The 16,948-nt window shown below is 41.9% G+C and overlaps 2 protein-coding genes and 1 pseudogene across 3 annotated transcripts in view; 2 read left to right on the top strand and 1 right to left on the bottom strand.

Moving 5' to 3' along the window:
* Nucleotides 1-7,751, bottom strand: part of LOC120420041 (cold shock domain-containing protein CG9705) — a 68,745-nt gene extending 60,994 nt beyond the window's left edge. Inside the window, exon 1 of the mRNA XM_039582943.2 lies at nucleotides 7,131-7,751. Within this exon, the coding sequence (XP_039438877.1) occupies nucleotides 7,131-7,279 (149 nt within the window). The 5' untranslated portion in view covers nucleotides 7,280-7,751. The remainder of the gene's footprint in view (nucleotides 1-7,130) is intronic.
* Nucleotides 7,752-8,809: 1,058 nt separating this feature from the next.
* On the top strand, nucleotides 8,810-9,941 carry LOC120420054 (nuclear pore complex protein Nup50-like; annotated as a pseudogene).
* Nucleotides 9,942-11,999: 2,058 nt separating this feature from the next.
* Nucleotides 12,000-14,905, top strand: LOC120420039 (E3 ubiquitin-protein ligase RFWD3). 2 transcript variants are annotated; one of them, XM_039582940.1, is made up of 4 exons: nucleotides 12,000-12,157; nucleotides 12,273-13,094; nucleotides 13,184-14,746; nucleotides 14,794-14,905. In XM_039582940.1, the coding sequence occupies exons 2-3, from the start codon at nucleotides 12,410-12,412 to the stop codon at nucleotides 14,716-14,718; spliced, it is 2,220 nt and encodes a 739-aa protein (XP_039438874.1). In that variant the 5' UTR covers nucleotides 12,000-12,157; nucleotides 12,273-12,409; the 3' UTR covers nucleotides 14,719-14,746; nucleotides 14,794-14,905. The 2 variants fall into 2 exon arrangements, with proteins under 2 accessions (XP_039438874.1, XP_039438873.1); XM_039582939.1 differs by having other exon boundaries at nucleotides 13,184-14,905.
* The last annotated feature ends 2,043 nt before the right edge of the window (nucleotides 14,906-16,948 follow it).

Below are 16,948 nucleotides of genomic sequence, written 5' to 3'. Positions count from 1 at the left end.
TTAGTTTTTTTTACAAAAAACTCAATGTTGAAAAAACAGAGGTGATTTATGTGCTTGCCATTTTCGGCAACTTATATAATGTGAGACTTGATTTTTTTGTGATTTTTCATATTTTTAAACAAGCTATCAACGTGCCTCCCGAGCAACGGTGCTATGAAAAGGATTTCTTTTTAGGATACAATTCAGGATTCTTGCCACTAAAATCGACATTTTAAAGTAATGGGTAATTTTAAGCAACCCTCAATTTATTTTAAGAACAAAAATAATTTAACCGTATCACTTAGCATTGTCGCTTATTGAAAATAAAAAGCTTCTTCGCTTCATAACTCCACTGTGTTTATTCTACTCCAGCATCTTAAAAGTCCCTGTCGATCATCCCTCTCAGGTGGGTCGAAGAAAACCGCAGCGTGCGATATTTTCCACCATAAATTGCTCCCCTGCCGTGGCCCACGTGGTTCAAGTTATCCACCAGTCGCCATCCCAACACCTCCCCACCTCTTCCTTGGTTTTAATTATAGCTTGCAGGTCGTTAAAGAGTAATGGGAAAACGATTTATTAAAAACCCCTTCAGGGAGGCACTTCTCTCACCGGCATCGCTGATAGATTGGAGCCGTTGTTGATGGCTTTGCTCGGCTTTCAGTGCGATTGACGTGGTACATGGTTTGGAAATTAGTTTCAAAGCTGATTCCGATTACCGATCGCCGACGTGCCAACGGAGCTACGACGCTATGGAAAGAACTGTTTACATCAAAGTTAGGGTGACTCGTCAATGGCCAAGATTTGGTAGAAAATATAAAATAATGATAAAAATTTTCAAATAATACTGTTCAACTCAAGAAACTAACTTTTTTCGACTATCCCAGAAAATCGGAACAATGTAGAACATCCAATTCTCCCTCCATACCATCTATCTTAGTTTCACCATCCAATCAGTCCAAAAAACATACCAGAGAAGAGAATTAAAGCCAATGAACACCTGCGCTACCTGGCGTGCTGCAAATGATCCCGACTACAACTCGGCCAAATCCAATATTGGCTTCAGGACTCCGGGGCCCGGGACCCGTTATCACCCTTTGCTTCTGTTGGCTCAGGCCAAGGAATATCACATCGACATCGGCAAACATTGTTACACAAAGAGACATATAGAAAGCAGAAGAACGAAAGTCAAGTCAAGTCACTGCCGTCGTCGTCGTCGTCCTCCCTGAAGGCGTGTGTAAATATTTTATCATAACAAACAAGAACGGACGCTGACGACAAACGAACATTTGCTGGCTGTTGATGATGATGATGATGGTGACTATTGGAATGTACAAAGGAGTCCTGCCAGGGTTGTAAATAGTAAGGTTAGAATGGCACGCGTGGTTGGAAAGGAAAGCCCACATGAACAATTTGAGGGATAGGAGAAATCGTGAAGGAGTTGCGTGAATATGGTCAAATCTGTTGATTTATTTTATTGTTATAACTGTGCAATAACAATATAATCAGGTTATCAGAGCCTTGGCTTGGCAGTGCCAGCACAGATTCAACTGACCTGGGGCTTGTAACTTGCAAGGACAATTGCAACTAGTATGACTTTCTTACCTTTGGGGCAGAACAAGATACCAACGACACTTTATTGTTCTTTGGTGATTCCTTAAAAATAAATAAATAAATAGGCTTAACAGACCGAACAAGTGTTTTGCCTCTAATTTTTAATTGCACAATCATTATGGAGTGGTACTTTTTGTTGCTATTTATAATTCTTATTAGCATTAAGTGATTGTTATTTTTGTACGACAATGGATTTCTGATGACTCCCGATCAGCGACACTATGGTACACGGCTAAGGTAATAACGATACACAAAAAATACACAAAGTGACCGAGCTGCCCCACTGCTGGCACTAGATTTTTAAGCAATGTCAAAATAAGAATAAGGTTTTTTATTGGTATTCTGTATTTTAGAAAGAAATTTTCTTATCGGTATCTGGTGTCTTCGGCAAAGTTGCTGGTTATGATTAGAACTTTTCAGAAAAAAATCTGCATTTTTTTATTTATTTTTTTATGACAAAAGTTGAATTCTCAAAATACGTATTTTTCTATATTCGATTTTTTTATATGTTTAAGAGGTACTAAAAAGGCATCTTTGAGCAATATTGTACTGTTTTCAAGTTATAGCTTCTTTTAGGTATAGATTTACCATTTAAAAAAAAAGATTTTTGAGTTTAAAAAAATAATTCTTGAAGGAAAGGAACCTCTGAAAAACTTTTTTTTTTGTAAAGCTGAGAAAACTTCCAATAATTTTCTCTCTGGAACTATAAGTTTCTGAGATACAGCAACACAAAGGAATCGAATGGATGAAAATGAATTTCTCTAAGTGTCACTCAATAATCCTGTGATTTTCAACTGACGATATCTCGCAAACTCGAATTTTAATGTCAAAAATTTAAACTTTTGTGAAATTTTATGATATTTTCAGTATCACCATGAATTTCCCATCAATTGAATAATTTGATAGACTTTTTTTTATTTTTTAGGTTTTGTTACTTTTTTTTACAGGAATATGGGATTAATTAAGGTAGAATATAGGAATACTTGTGATCATTTCAAAATATTTTGAAAATGTATTACAATGAGATAAATATTATTAAAAATTTAGCAACTTTGTCCAATATAACTATTAATTTGTTTTTTTTTAGAATTTTATTTTTTGTATTTTTTAATCCAGCTGAAACTTTTGTGGTGCTTTTGGTATGCCATTTTGCATCATTAGTTTGTTCATATGATTTTCCTTACTAATTTGGAAGCTGTCCATACAAAAATGATGTATGAAAATTCAAAAATCTGTATCTTTTGAAGGAATTTTTTGATCGGTTTGGTGTCTTCGGCAAAGTTGTAGGTGGATAGGGACCATCCATAAACCACGTGGACACTTTTTTGGGAATCTGTTACCCCCCCCCCCCCCCTTCGTGGACAATTGTCCATACAAAAAAATTTTTTTGTATGGATCGTGGACAATCGCCATACCCCCCCCCCCCCCCCCTAAAGTGTCCACGTGGTTTATGGATGGTCCCATAAGGACTACACTGAAAAAAATAGTACGCGTTACAATTTTTTCATTAAACTTTTTTTTACTAAAACTTTGTTATTTGTTATTTTATTTTTTGATATGTTTTAGGGGACATCAAATGCCAACTTTTCAGAAATTTCCAATTTGTGCAAAAAATCTTTGACCGAGTTGTGAATTTTTTAATCAATGCTATTTTTTTCAAAAAATCGTAATATTGGTCGCAAAAACATCATTTTTCGATGTAAAATCAATATTGCAATAAAAAATACTTTAGTGAGATTATGATATAGTTCACCGTTTTCAAGTTAAAGCCATTTTTAAGTAACTTTTTTGAACATATTCTCAGTTTTTCATTTTTTAAATTAGTGCACATGATTGCCCACTTTTGAACTAAATATTTTCAAAAATCTGAGAAAATCCTATATGTTTTGCTTTATTGAACTTCGTTGATACGACCCTTAGTTGCTGGGATATTGCCATGCAAAGGTTTAAAAACAGGAAAATTGATATTTTCTAAGTCTCACCCAAACAACCCACCATTTTCTAACGTCGATATCTCAGCAACTAATGGTCTGATTTAAAATGTTAAAGTATGAAATATTCGGGAAATTTTCCGATCTTTTCGAAAAAAATATTTTTTTGAATTTTTAAATCAAGACTAACATTTTTAAAGGGCCAAACATTCAGTTTTACGCCCCTTTAAAATATAAGTCTTGGTTTTAAAAAAAATGAAAATAGACACATACCTTTACTTTCAGTCGTAAGTTCTTTAAGACTTGGCAACCCTGATGTTGATTAGTTTGGATGAGAGTAACATCTTGTTTCAATTTTATATAACCTTCTACAGTCTAACTTTTTGAAAGCTTTATTTTTTCTCCTGAAGAGGAGGTCATTTTGAGCAAATTTTGTTTAACAAACAGGTGGACATTTTCTAAAATTCCCAGACCCCCTTTTCTCCCCATGTGGACCATTGGTTTATGGATAACCCTTATGCATTTTTGTATTGTTTAGTGGCGTAATCAGCAAACTCTGAGATTTTTTATATATTTTATTTTTTATATTTTTACATATTTTGCTATGAAATTAATTCTTTAGCTTTTAAGTTGCAACAATAAATCTCGTTTAATTTTTCAAAAGGTCTTATGTACATAGAAAACACATGTTGGCAAGGGTTCAATCCTAGTCGACCCCGGATTGCATTTCGTGAAACGAGAAATATATGATAACGTCCTACGTAGGATGTCAATGTATGTAGATTATTAATAAGGTAAGGCGGGTTTTCCAGCTGTCAAAAAAGTTAGTTAGCACGAAACCCAGATTTTATATGGAGATTTTCAGAAAAGTGAAAATTTTACCATTTTACGGGCAAATTTCACCGCATTTTTTCTGTAGGGTTGTTAAGCATGCCAAACTAAACCGAATACGCTCTTAGAATAAAAATATTTTTTTCAAAACAATAAATTCAACTAAACGCGTGTTTCGTTTCAGTCCCTTTGACTGTCAGTCATTTTCAGGCTGTGTTAAGATAGCACGATCAGATCGAAACTTTTTCCACATTAATAGTCACAACAAGGCACGAAGTAGGGCTCCTCGGTGTAAAATTAAGTTTGAGTGCCCTACCCCAAAGTGACACAATTTGAAAACATGGATTTTCATTCAATGTTTTAAATTGTACTTTGTCTTTAGACCAAGTTGGTTTGTAGATCAAAAGATGAAAGTTATTCTGGCATGCTGGTAACATTGCCAAGAGATAACAATCAATATCTGAGCAATTCTCTACGAAATCGGTCTTTTTTCTTCAATTTTAATTTTTGTATTTTTTAATCCGACTGAAACTTTTTTGGTGCCTTCGGTATGCCCAAAGAAGCCATTTTGCATCATTAGTTTGTCCATATAATTTTCCATACAAATTTGGCAGCTGTCCATACAAAAATGATGTATGAAAATTCAAAAATCTGTATCTTTTGAAGGAATTTTTTTATCGATTTGGTGTCTTCGGCAAAGTTGTAGGTATGGATACGGACTACACTGGAAAAAAATAATACACGGTAAAAAAAAATTGGTGATTTTTTTATTTAACTTTTTATCACTAAAACTTGATTTACAAAAAAACACTATTTTTAATTTTTTTAATTTTTTGATATGTTTTAGAGGACATAAAATGCCAACTTTTCAGAAATTTCCAGGTTGTGCAAAAAATCATTGACCGAGTTATGAATTTTTTAATCAATACTGATTTTTTCAAAAAATCGAAATTTTGGTCTTAAAATTTTTCAACTTCATTTTTCGATGTAAAATCAAATTTGCAATCAAAAAGTACTTTAGTGAAATTTTGATAAAGTGCACCGTTTTCAAGTTATAGCCATATTTAAGTGACTTTTTTGAAAATAGTCGCAGTTTTTTATTTTTTAAAATTAGTGCACATGTTTGCCCAGTTTTGAAAAAAATATTTTTGAAAAGCTGAGAAAATTCTCTATATTTTGCTTATTCGGACTTTGTTGATACGACCTTTAGTTGCTGAGATATTGCAATGCAAAGGTTTAAAAACAGGAAAATTGATGTTTTCTAAGTTTCACCCAAACAACCCACCATTTTCTATCGTCAATATCTCAGCAACTAATGGTCCGATTTTCAATGTTAATATATGAAACAATTGTGAAATTTTCCGATCTTTTCGAAAAAAATATTTTCAAAATTTTCAAATCAAGACTAACATTTTAAAAGGGCGTAATATTGAATGTTTGGCCTTTTTGAAATGTTAGTCTTGATTTGAAAATTTTGAAAATATTTTTTTCGAAAAGATCGGAAAATTTCACAAATGTTTCATATATTAACATTGAAAATCGGACCATTAGTTGCTAAGATATTGACGATAGAAAATGGTGGGTTGTTTGGGTGAGACTTAGAAATCATCAATTTTCCTGTTTTTAAACCTTTGCATTGCAATATCTCAGCAACTAAAGGTCGTATCAACAAAGTCCGAATAAGCAAAATATTTTTTTCAAAACTGGGCAAACATGTGCACTAATTTTAAAAAATGAAAAACTGCGACTATTTTCAAAAAAGTCACTTAAATATGGCTATAACTTGAAAACGGTGCACTTTATCAAAATTTCACTAAAGTACTTTTTGATTGCAAATTTAATTTTACATCGAAAAATGAAGTTGAAAAATTTTTACGACCAAAATTTCGATTTTTTGAAAAAATCAGTATTGATTAAAAAAATCATAACTCGGTCAATGATTTTTTGCACAACCTGGAAATTTCTGAAAAGTTGGCATTTGATGTCCTCTAAAACATATAAAAAAATAAATAAATAAATAAAAATAGTGTTTTTTAGCAAATCAAGTTTTAGTGACAAAAAGTTAAATAAAAAAATCACCAAATTTTTTTTACCGTGTATTATTTTTTTCTAGTGTAGTCCGTATCCATACCTACAACTTTGCCGAAGACACCAAATCGATCAAAAAATTCCTTCAAAAGATACAGATTTTTGAATTTTCATACATCATTTTTGTATGGACAGCTGCCAAATTTGTATGGAAAATTATATGGACAAACTAATGATGCAAAATGGCTTCTTTGGGCATACCGAAGGCACCAAAAAAGTTTCAGTCGGATTAAAAAATACAAAAAAAAATCGAATGACCGAAATCCTAGAGAACTGCTCATCTGAAAAAAAACGTCTCTGGACACATTTTTTTTTAATTTCAACATGCAAACAAACTGTATTGAGAGCAACTACAGACTTAACAAACACAGACGGGGTTAAGTCCGAGGTAAATAAAATTTTAATTTCTTTTATCGCTGTGCACGTTTAGTTTTTTCACATGCTCAGTTTGTGCAATTTGCCAAAAGCAGAAGTGAGATGACCTAAACCGCAAAAAAAACGCAATAATTTGCATCATCTTTTGCGCGCTTCATTCGCCAATTTCGTGGTTTCTTTTATGACAAAGTCAACGAGGAGGGGAACCCCGGGAGTACCGGCACATGCACTGCGCCATCATCATTGACCCTGTGGCGTTGCCGGCTTTTCAACCGGAGACGAGTGGGTATTGAAAAGAAAGGTAAAGCAACTCACGTGGAAGCGGTCCTGGTGCGCCGGGTGATGATCGGCGACGGAAGCTGCAAATGGGACGGGCTCGACGGAATGCTGGCCACCGGCTTTGGCGGCGTCGTAATGCCCGTCGATGGCTTGTCGTCTGCCGTTATCTGGATGTTGCTGGACATGATGGTTACGGCGCTGTTGCTGCTAATACTGGCCAGGGCTGAAGCGTGTTTTCTCCGGTGATATTCCGTTTATCTGTGCCGTTGAACTCTGACCCAAAACCGGGATATTTGCTATCGATTTGCTACCTCTCGAGGGCAAGCTGACCAATTTACACTTAATTAAGCCTTTACACCTGGCGGCTTTCCGCACTCACACAGCAAACCGCGACAATTTCCACGGAACTTTCCGGAACCACGAAACAACCAATCAGATTATAATTGCACAAAAATAACCGGAATTCTTCCCTTCTTTTCACTTCACACAAACCTGACGGAAAGATGAAGGAATTATTTTCCGAGAAACACTGTCACAAACACCGGATGGACTTGGATAGACCGGAACACGCGCGCGGAACAATCCTTCAACGAGAACACTCCGAAGAACAAACAGGACTAACCGTTTCGAACCGAGGATGATCGAAGACTGACGCAAAAGAGCGAAGGAATTTTGAAAGAACGCGACGCCGAAGAATGACAGGTGGTGAAACGACGATGAAGGCCTCGACTGTGTGGTTTGTTTTGACTTTTGCGAGCGCGCGCAACGTCCGATTTATCGGTAAAGTATATTTTGCAGACTTTTCAATAAAATCATTACAGATTATTGTTCCGAAGAAATCTGTAGATAAAAATGTTCATTTATTTGAACAGATTGGACTCGCTAATTTGACTGTGTTATTCAAGGTGTTTTTTTTTCATAAAATTCTTTTTATTAGGTCCTTTTCGGTCAGCCGTCCCCTAACATGACAGTTTTCGTGAGTTGCGCATATCCACGGACAGGTGGACCTCGTCGGAGTCCGCCCATTAAAAACGCAACTCAAAATTTGCATGGGAAACTTTTTTTTCGTGACGGCTTTCGCGGCACGCTCCCTCCAACTGTTCGAGACTAATATTTTAACGTGGCGTATCTTAAAACACGTTTTTCAAGAAAATGATTCCAGAATGCTTATTATGTCGTTTTAAACCGAAACAAGACAAAAACTATATTAATTTAAACTATTCGCCATTTTCAAATGTTTGGCTAGATGATAGCAAAGGCCGCCATCTTAGGCCCACTGGGCCCACAAAAAGGGGTACGCTCAGTTTGTATGGGAGCTGTCAACATGCTCCCGGGTTGTTTTCGGTGCTGGGACCTGGTTAGGACCAAGTCGGCTTTTGTTATGACATTTTTCTTAAAGCTAAGAGTAATCACAGAGGATCTTGTGTGTAAATGTTAAAGGGAGGGGAGCCGATTACCCGCGGCCTACTCGGGGTTAGTAGGGAAGGGATTGATGTTAAAAGACAAAAAATTCAAGGTGTTATTCGTATGCATTGGAACCGAGGGGTGAGACACAAGCCCTAATTGATTAAAAATAATTGTTTAGTTAATTAGAATTTACGATTAGTTGATTAGGATTATCGCCAATCAATTAGCGTATTCCTACCCTTCAAATTTTATCTTGGATTGACGGACAAACGTCAAAACATCAAAACAAAACAAACGTAAAGTAAACGTTTGCAAATTTAAGTGGCCAACCTGGTTCGGAACGAAGTCTACGTGTGGTCTTCTTCCGGCCGACCGCAGTCACGGCTTCGAGAAATCAGGGGATACTTGCCCCGTCAGGAACTGGAAGGAGGAGGAGGAGGAGGGCCCGAGCTGAAAAAAAGCATCATAAAAACGGAGTCGCCGGTACAGATTCCGCGGGCAACGGTGTATCGTCGTCGGTGTTTGGTGCGTTCAAGGGATTTGCCGGAGTGACGTAGACACCGGCGTTGAAACCGGCCGAGGAAGGAGCCAGTCCATTTTCGCTTTCGCGGTGGCCACGATGTCCGCGCTTGGAGCCAGCATCTTTGTCACGACCAACCCGAGCAAGCAGGTCTTTTTCGGGGTTGGAAGCCCTCCGGAGGAGGACACACAGGCTCCACCCGCAAGGGCACCGGGGATGAGGAGTATACCTGCCAACGTGAAGGCGTTCAACCTGGCCGTGGCCACTAGGATTTCGGAGAAGGTCAAGGAGACTCCGGTGTGCAAGTTGACGCCGATCTTCAAAATCACGAAAAGTATCTGGATGAGATCGAGGCCAAGGAGAGTAGCAGCAAGGTGGACACAAAGGAGTCAACGACCACAAAGGCGACGCACCAGCGACGACGACAAACACGACCGTGGCACCGACTCCCGTGGCAGCCAAACCATTCAGCTTCGGGATTGGATCGACAAGTTCCATGACCGGAACCGTCCTCAGCTTCCCCAACGTGGGCAAACCCACCGAAGACAGTAAACCGGACGAAAAGGCCACCGCCAATGACGACGTGGACGAACCATCCAAGGTAGAGTTCACGCCAGTCATGGACAAGGACAGCATCTTCCCTAAGCCGTGCAAACTGTTCGTCAAAGCCGACGGCAACAACTCGGACCGTGGCATCGGAACGCTGCACATCCAAAAGGTGGACCCTGGTACGGGCTGACACCAGCATCGGCCAGATTTTGCTTATCATTCTTAACAAGGCGGTGCCGGTGCAGGGGATTGGCAAGAACAACGTCACGATGGTGTGCATTCCGGAGATGAAACCACCGCCGACGTCGGTGTTGCTGCGGGTCAAGACCAGCGAGGAGGCCGACGAGCTGATCAAGCAAAACCCCAACTAAGGGTTGGAAATTTGTTTAATGTTTTACTAAATAGGAATTAATCTTAATTTAAAAAAAAACAAGAAAAATGTTCTCATGCAAAAGGCATTATTGGGACGTAGAGCCCGATGTCATGCTAAATACTGTGTCATGTGATCCCACATTCACTTCTACGACAACCATCACAACCGCAGAATCTTCTCCACCAAACCTTCACAGAAAAGACCATCTTGTACCTCAGCTCGGCCGTAACCCATGATCTACGTGCAGATCCGCTTTCATCCGGCGCGTCAACGCTTGGACGATTTCTAGAAAAAAAAAACATCGAAACGCAAACGATGACCTTGCAGACGATGTCACCTCCACCACACCAGCACCACGCTGCGGTACATCCGCCGGCCTTTTGATCAAGGGCGAGGGCAAAAAGTATGTTGTCACCGGAACAAAATCGCAGCAGTAGAACTTGAAAATTCAGGATGATGAGGACGATGAGACGCGAAAGACAAACCGACATCGGTGGCTGGGAGAATGCCAAACATGTCGGTATTCCGACGTCGAAAAAGGCGTCCATTTCGGCGCCGGAGTTCTCATTACTCCGTCAATGAAGCCCTTCTTGAACAAGGGATCGCTTGTGGAAGAGAGACAGGCGGGAGTTTGGCCGCGGTAGTAGATGTTGCACACTTGATCTGTTTGTCCTAGGTCAGCTTTGTTGGTCCCTACAACATCATGGGCGTGTCCTGCCTCCAGCTTCCGCATCTAGCAGGCCTGCTGCATCTATCCGCGCTCCTCCTGCTCTCGTTTGGCCAAAATCTTCCGATCTTTCGCCGACAGCTTCTTGTCATTGGTCTCCTTCTTCTGCAGCACCAAGTTGGCCGGATTCAGCAGGCCTCCAATGAGAGTTTGCTACTGGTTGAGGTCACGCCGAAATCCATGCTCCGGCTGTGCCTGGAACCTGCCTGCACCGAATAAAACCGCACAACAGATTAGTTTTAAAGTTTGGTGTTTTCCTGCAGTTCAGATCAAAGATAGAGACATTTTCAAGCTGTCAAAATGACTTTTCTCAACGCCAAGATAACTCAACATGAGATGGGAATGAAATGTCAAATCAGCGCTAATCAATTAGCTAGTTGACGAAAATCAGCGCTAATTAATTAGTGTAAACATGATTGATTAACTGTGTCCTGCCCTTCGATTGGAACTTTAAATTTGTTTTTCAAAAGTCCCACAAACTACAGCAATTGGGTTCTGAAATGAAATTTAAATTGCTGATATAATTGTTCACAACGATAAAGCTTATTTGTCTGCGTATGCGACCGCAAAGGATTAAAAATGGATTTTAGATTTTATTTGCCAAAAATAACTTTGACAGAAAGCATAAGAACTGAAAATTCAAAAATACAAAACACAAAAAGAAAACAAAAATACAAAAACACAAAAATACAAAAATACAAAAAAACAAAAATACAAAAATACAAAAAAAACAAAAATACAAAAATACAAAAAATACAAAAATACAAAAATTCAAAAAAAAAAAAACAAAAATACAAAAATACAAAAATACCAAAATACCAAAATACAAAAATACAAAAATACAAAAATATAAAAATACAAAAATACAAAAATACAAAAATACAAAAATACAAAAATCAGTTCAAAATGCATTCCCCTGTGTTTAGAATCATTTTTAGCATGTTTGGGTTTATTAAAAAATCTCTTGAATTTCTGAAATTTTCGATGTGCAGTACAGCAAAAAGTTTTATTTTCGATGAAATTTTTGTTTTCGTCAAATCTTCCATTTTTGAAAACTAATGATTGCAAAACAACTGGTTCAGAACCAGTGTAAAATGCATTTTAAATCACTTTTTTTTTCAAATTTTGAGACTGTGGCTTGTTCTTTTAATTTTTTTTTGAAGAGAACCTATAAGCTATTGTCTTTCATATAGAACCTCTGGATTTTTTACTGTTCCCCACCCCCCTCCACTCCACCAACATTTCATTATTACACCGCTACGTCCTCTGCGCACGACCCCTTCACAGCCAGCCCTCTGTCATTCAGTTCAATGTTCTTTGTTTACGAACTTCGTCCGAGCCAGCAGCAGCAGCATAAAATCGTTTCAAGCAACATTACGGGACAGTGCACAGTGGAAGTGGCAGCATCAAAATCAGAAGTGCGTTTTAATTGTAACAAGGATTCCTAAATAGAACCTGGTCGCCGTAGCCGTTACGGTCCCACCAAGGTAAGTGAGTTCTCCTTACCCGGAGACATCGCGGATTCCGTTGAACTTCCTCGAGTTGGGGTTGCGAGATTTCTGTGTGTGTTATTTTGCTGAGTCGCTTTTCCTCCTCCCCCAGGTGAAGCAGCTGATTTCTGTGTCGTAGCATCGCAAAAGCATACACAAAACAAGCGCCAGCCCACGGAGAAAGTGCGTCTCGGTTAAGAGATCGCTGGATGGGGGGAAGAACCCGCGGGTCGACGTCGGTCCAGCGTGATGGAATCGGCTACGGAAGGTGATCACAATTTGTCCAGCGAGTCGGACCAGCTGTTTGGTGAGGACCAGGAGGAACCTGTGCTGGTTGAAGTGGCCACCAACACGGAGATGGACGAAGAAGCCCTCGTTCCGGAAGGCGGAGAATCGAGGGACGACGACGAGGAAGAGGTGGAGTATGGTGATGAGGAAATACTGCTTGAGGAAGAGAGCGAGGACGAGCAGCTTTACCACCCCGCAAATTTGGTCCCAGTCGCGGAGACATCGGATCCTGCAGAGTCCGCGAATGCGCTGGTGATCGAGCAACCAACGGTCAACATGGAGATTGACCTTGCCCGCATCCAACAGCCCGGATTTCTCTCCCCGGTCATAATCTTGAACAACAGTATGCTCATGGATCCCGTTCCGGAAGCGCAGGCCACAATTGAAATCGTAGAGGACGACGGGGGAGCAACGGAAGAAGCGACGGCGAACGATGAGCAGAGAACGGAAGAACCTACGGCGACGGCGGCTGATGAAGCGATTAGAGCCATCACGGCGGAGCTGAGAGCCACCAGGGAGGGGCCAATTGTACTGATAGAGGACACGTTACGAATGCAGGGAGGTGCACCGGGGCAGCAGGACGTGGCGCTAGCGGGCCCGTCATCGTCGTCGGTGGTGCAAGTGATCTCCGAGTCGCCCCGGAATCGTGAGTAATGATTAATGTTTTTGTCGATTCAATGTTTAAAATTCAAATTGAAAATTGTTCAAACTCGTCAAACTTGTCATTCTTTCCAGGCAAACGTCGCCGAACTCTCACCCCACCCAAACCTCCGCCCGTGTCGTCCTCCGGCGGTGGCCAACAGGCGCCGGACGACGACGATGACGACGGGACGATCTGTTCGATTTGTCTGGACAGCTGGACGTTGACCGGCGAACATCGGCTGATCTCGCTCAAGTGTGGCCACCTGTTTGGGTACATGTGCATCAAGCGCTGGCTGCAGGACAATCCGGTGCAGAGTCGTTGCTGTGCGACGTGCAAGACGAAGGCTAGCCTGCGCGACATCCGTCCGCTGTACGCGAGGGCCGTGCGGGCGGTTGACAACTCGGAGGAGATTCGACTTAGGCAGCAGGTCGACGAGGAGAAGCTGAAGGTTAGCAAGCTTGCGGGTGAACTGCAGGTGTCTCGGATGGAGCTGGAGGTGCAACGGACGGTGGCGAGCGAGTTGCGGGCCAGGTTGAAGGATTACGAGCAGCGAGGGGTTGCGGGCGAGTTGCGCACGAACGCGTCGTTGATGGGCGAAGTGTCGAGTATTGCACGTATGGTGAAGAATTACCGGATAGCGTTGGACAAGACCATTGAGCTGTGTCGAGAGCCGGGCTGTCGCGTGATGGCTTACGGCAGTAAACGGCAGCACTTGCTGGTGTCGCAAAAGTCTACGCAGAACCTGTTTCCGGGATATTCGATCAAGTTTCTTGACATTCCATCGTTCCAGTTTTCGTCGGTGCTGCACATCTCGGGGAAGATGATCCGAGACATTACCATTGATCTCGAGGACGAACTGTTCACGGCGGCCACCAGCGAACGGTGCGTGAAGATGTTTACGTTCAACAGCCGGTCCGTGATGACGTTCACTCCGCCCGACTCGAACGTGTGGTCATGTGCCTTTGACCGAGAGCGTAGCAAGTTCCTCTACCTGGGCACCCAGTCCGGCGGGACGTACGTGTACGATATTCGGAATAATCAGCAGCACGTGGAGGAGTTCCGCACTGAGGGCGACTGTTCACCGATCATCAACATCTGCCCGGTGTCGCCGACCAGTTCAATCCCATTTGGAGGCTTTCTCGTCTGTAAGCTGACGTCGTGTTGGTTCTTTGAGTACACTGCCGCGCAACGGGTTGAATCCACCCGCCTGAACGTGGACGGGCCCTTCACGGCGATGAACTTTTGCGAAAAGACTGGCTACATCATGCTGACGACCCGGCCCAGCAGTAGACACCCGCGTGCCCGTTACATCCTCGCCAGTCTCGTCAAACTGGACTCGATCTGCGCGCTTCACATCGTACACACGATCGCCGGCTCAAAGGTCGAACCCAACATGATCCGCAGTGCCCAGGTCAGCGTGGACGACAACAATACCCTGGTCGCGGCCTACCTGCAGGACGATCGCCAGCTGGCCACGTGGAGCGCCAGCAAGGGCAACCAAAGACTGCAGAGCTTGCCCGTTTCGGACGTGCTGTGGGACATCTGTCCCGTGTACACCGACAACCAGGCCTTCCTGGCGGCGCTGTCCGACACCAAGTGCCGCGTGTACCGGGCCTACACCGAGTAGCGAGGCCCGGCGCGACCCATTGTTGAGCGTAAGTACGTTTTGTTGACAGAGAGTTGATGATGATAGTTTCCAAAGGTACCGTGTATTAGGTTGACCATGTTGCTCCTGCTAGGGATTAAGTTGCGTGCGTGAGAAAGTGGATCTTTTTTTACCACCACATTCGTACAAATAAAGCCATACAGATGTACGTTTGTGGCGTTGCGTGCTTTATTGGGATGACAGCCTTTTACGGATCGAACTGCGAAGTGAGAAGCCAGGAGATGTGGAGAAGTATTTCCCTTTGTGTTGATTTGTAACGGTTTTTCAGACTAATGGTACGTTCGTTTGATGGCTAGTTTCACACTGAGTGTCACACTCAGAGCTGTCAAAGTGTCAAAGTGTGCCTGCGAGCCGACATGTGCAGGGACAGCGGGAGAAACCTGATTGTAAACAAAAGTGGGGTGTTGGGTAGGTGGATCAGTACCTTGGTGCATCGACAGGTGACGGTAAAATAAGAGATTAGGTACCGAAACAGAGAACAACAGAGCTGCCATTAAGGATCGGTTACCCGGTGAGCTTTTCAAATATGGAAGAGAGAAACGAAACGTGATTTCTAAGATCTGGTAGGAGGAGAAGCTACTGGAGCAGTGGCGTGTCGTAGTGGTGTCGTTCATCCTATCTACAAAAAGGGCTCTCCCAGATCAAGTTATGTAGATTAGATAAGTTAAGGCGGGATTTCCCAGCTGTCAAAATAGTTACCACGAAACCCGGATTTTATATGGAGATTTTCCTCACCTCCGTGTACGCACGAAAACAAACAGCAGTCAAGAGTCTGAGATCAGCAGAGAAGCGAGTCAGACGTGCGTCCCTCACAAACCAAAAAAGTGCAAAAATGCCTCACGGCAAGAAAAAGAGGCGGTCCTTCCCAGCAGGATCGGCAGATTTGAAGAAGCTAAAGAATGCCGTAGCGCTACCTGCAAAGCCAGGCAGTTTGAGCAAGGACGCTCAAAATTCGTCTGGAAACCAGTTCGCTACCCTCCCTGTGGACGTGAGCGAGAAGGAAGAATTTGAACGACGGGAAAAGTTGCCACCCATTTTTGTGAAAACATCGTCATCGGATTCGGTGCGAAAGTGGCTGACCGGGTTTATCAAATCTGGTGCTTTACGAGCTTCCATTCGCTTGTATGCTGATGGACTCAAAATTCTGCTACCTACCAGAAAGGATTACAACTACGTTCGGGATTTCCTGAACAACACAAAGATTGAATACTACAGCCATGACGATCCAGGTAAACGCCCCATGAAACAGGTCCTCCGAGGCCTGTACGACATGGATGTGAGTGTGCTGAAAGAAGAGCTAAAAACTCTTAAGTTGAACGTCATCGAAGTCTTCAAGATGACGAGACACAACAAGGACATCAAGTATCGTGATCAACTGTACCTGGTTCATCTCGGGAAAGGATCGACAACGCCGTCTGAGCTGAAAGCAGTTCGGGCAATTTTCAACATCATCGTGTCTTGGGAACGTTATCGTCCAGTGCACCGTGACGTGACACAGTGTTCGAACTGCTTGCAGTTTGGGCATGGTGGAAGGAATTGTTTCATCAAGAGTCGTTGTGCAACCTGCGGAAGTGAGCACAAAACTCAAGCTTGCGAAACAATCAACGAGAACATTGAAGCCAAATGCTTCAATTGCGGCGGCGACCATTCGACCAAGAATCGAAGCTGCCCAAAACGTGCTGAGTTTGTGAAAATTCGGCAGCAAGCGACGACGAGGCACCAACCAAATCGTCGCAAAACACCGCCAATTTTCACGGACGTGGATTTTCCTGCTTTGGCGTCACCTGGAGCGGGATCTGTTCGAGTGGTTCCAAATCTGCAGCCATTGCCGTTGAATCAGCGGCAAAAAGTTGCAGAGAATACAACACCTCCTGGCTTCAGTCAGCAACCGAGGGAAAACCAACCAGCAACGGATGAAGGCAGCAGTGACCTGTTTTCACCACAAGAACTTCTGAACATTTTCATCGAGATGACAACAACACTGCGTGGTTGCAAAACTCGTGCGGAACTAGTAAGAACGCTTGGAGGATTTATCTTAAGATACAGTTCGTAGTTTACTCGTTCTAATGATTTTGAATATTTCAATGAATTTGCTTTTTTAGTTTTAAGTTAGGATTAGTTGTTAAAGTGATTTTTTTTCTTTTTTACTCAAATGTATTCGATTCAATGCAAAAATGTAAAACAATTAAAA

Source organism: Culex pipiens, chromosome 3, assembly GCF_016801865.2.
Source record: "Culex pipiens pallens isolate TS chromosome 3, TS_CPP_V2, whole genome shotgun sequence".
Classification (NCBI taxonomy): Eukaryota; Metazoa; Arthropoda; class Insecta; order Diptera; family Culicidae; genus Culex; species Culex pipiens.
The sequence above is the reverse complement of the archived record's forward strand: the minus strand, read 5'-3'. Positions and strand labels throughout refer to the sequence as shown.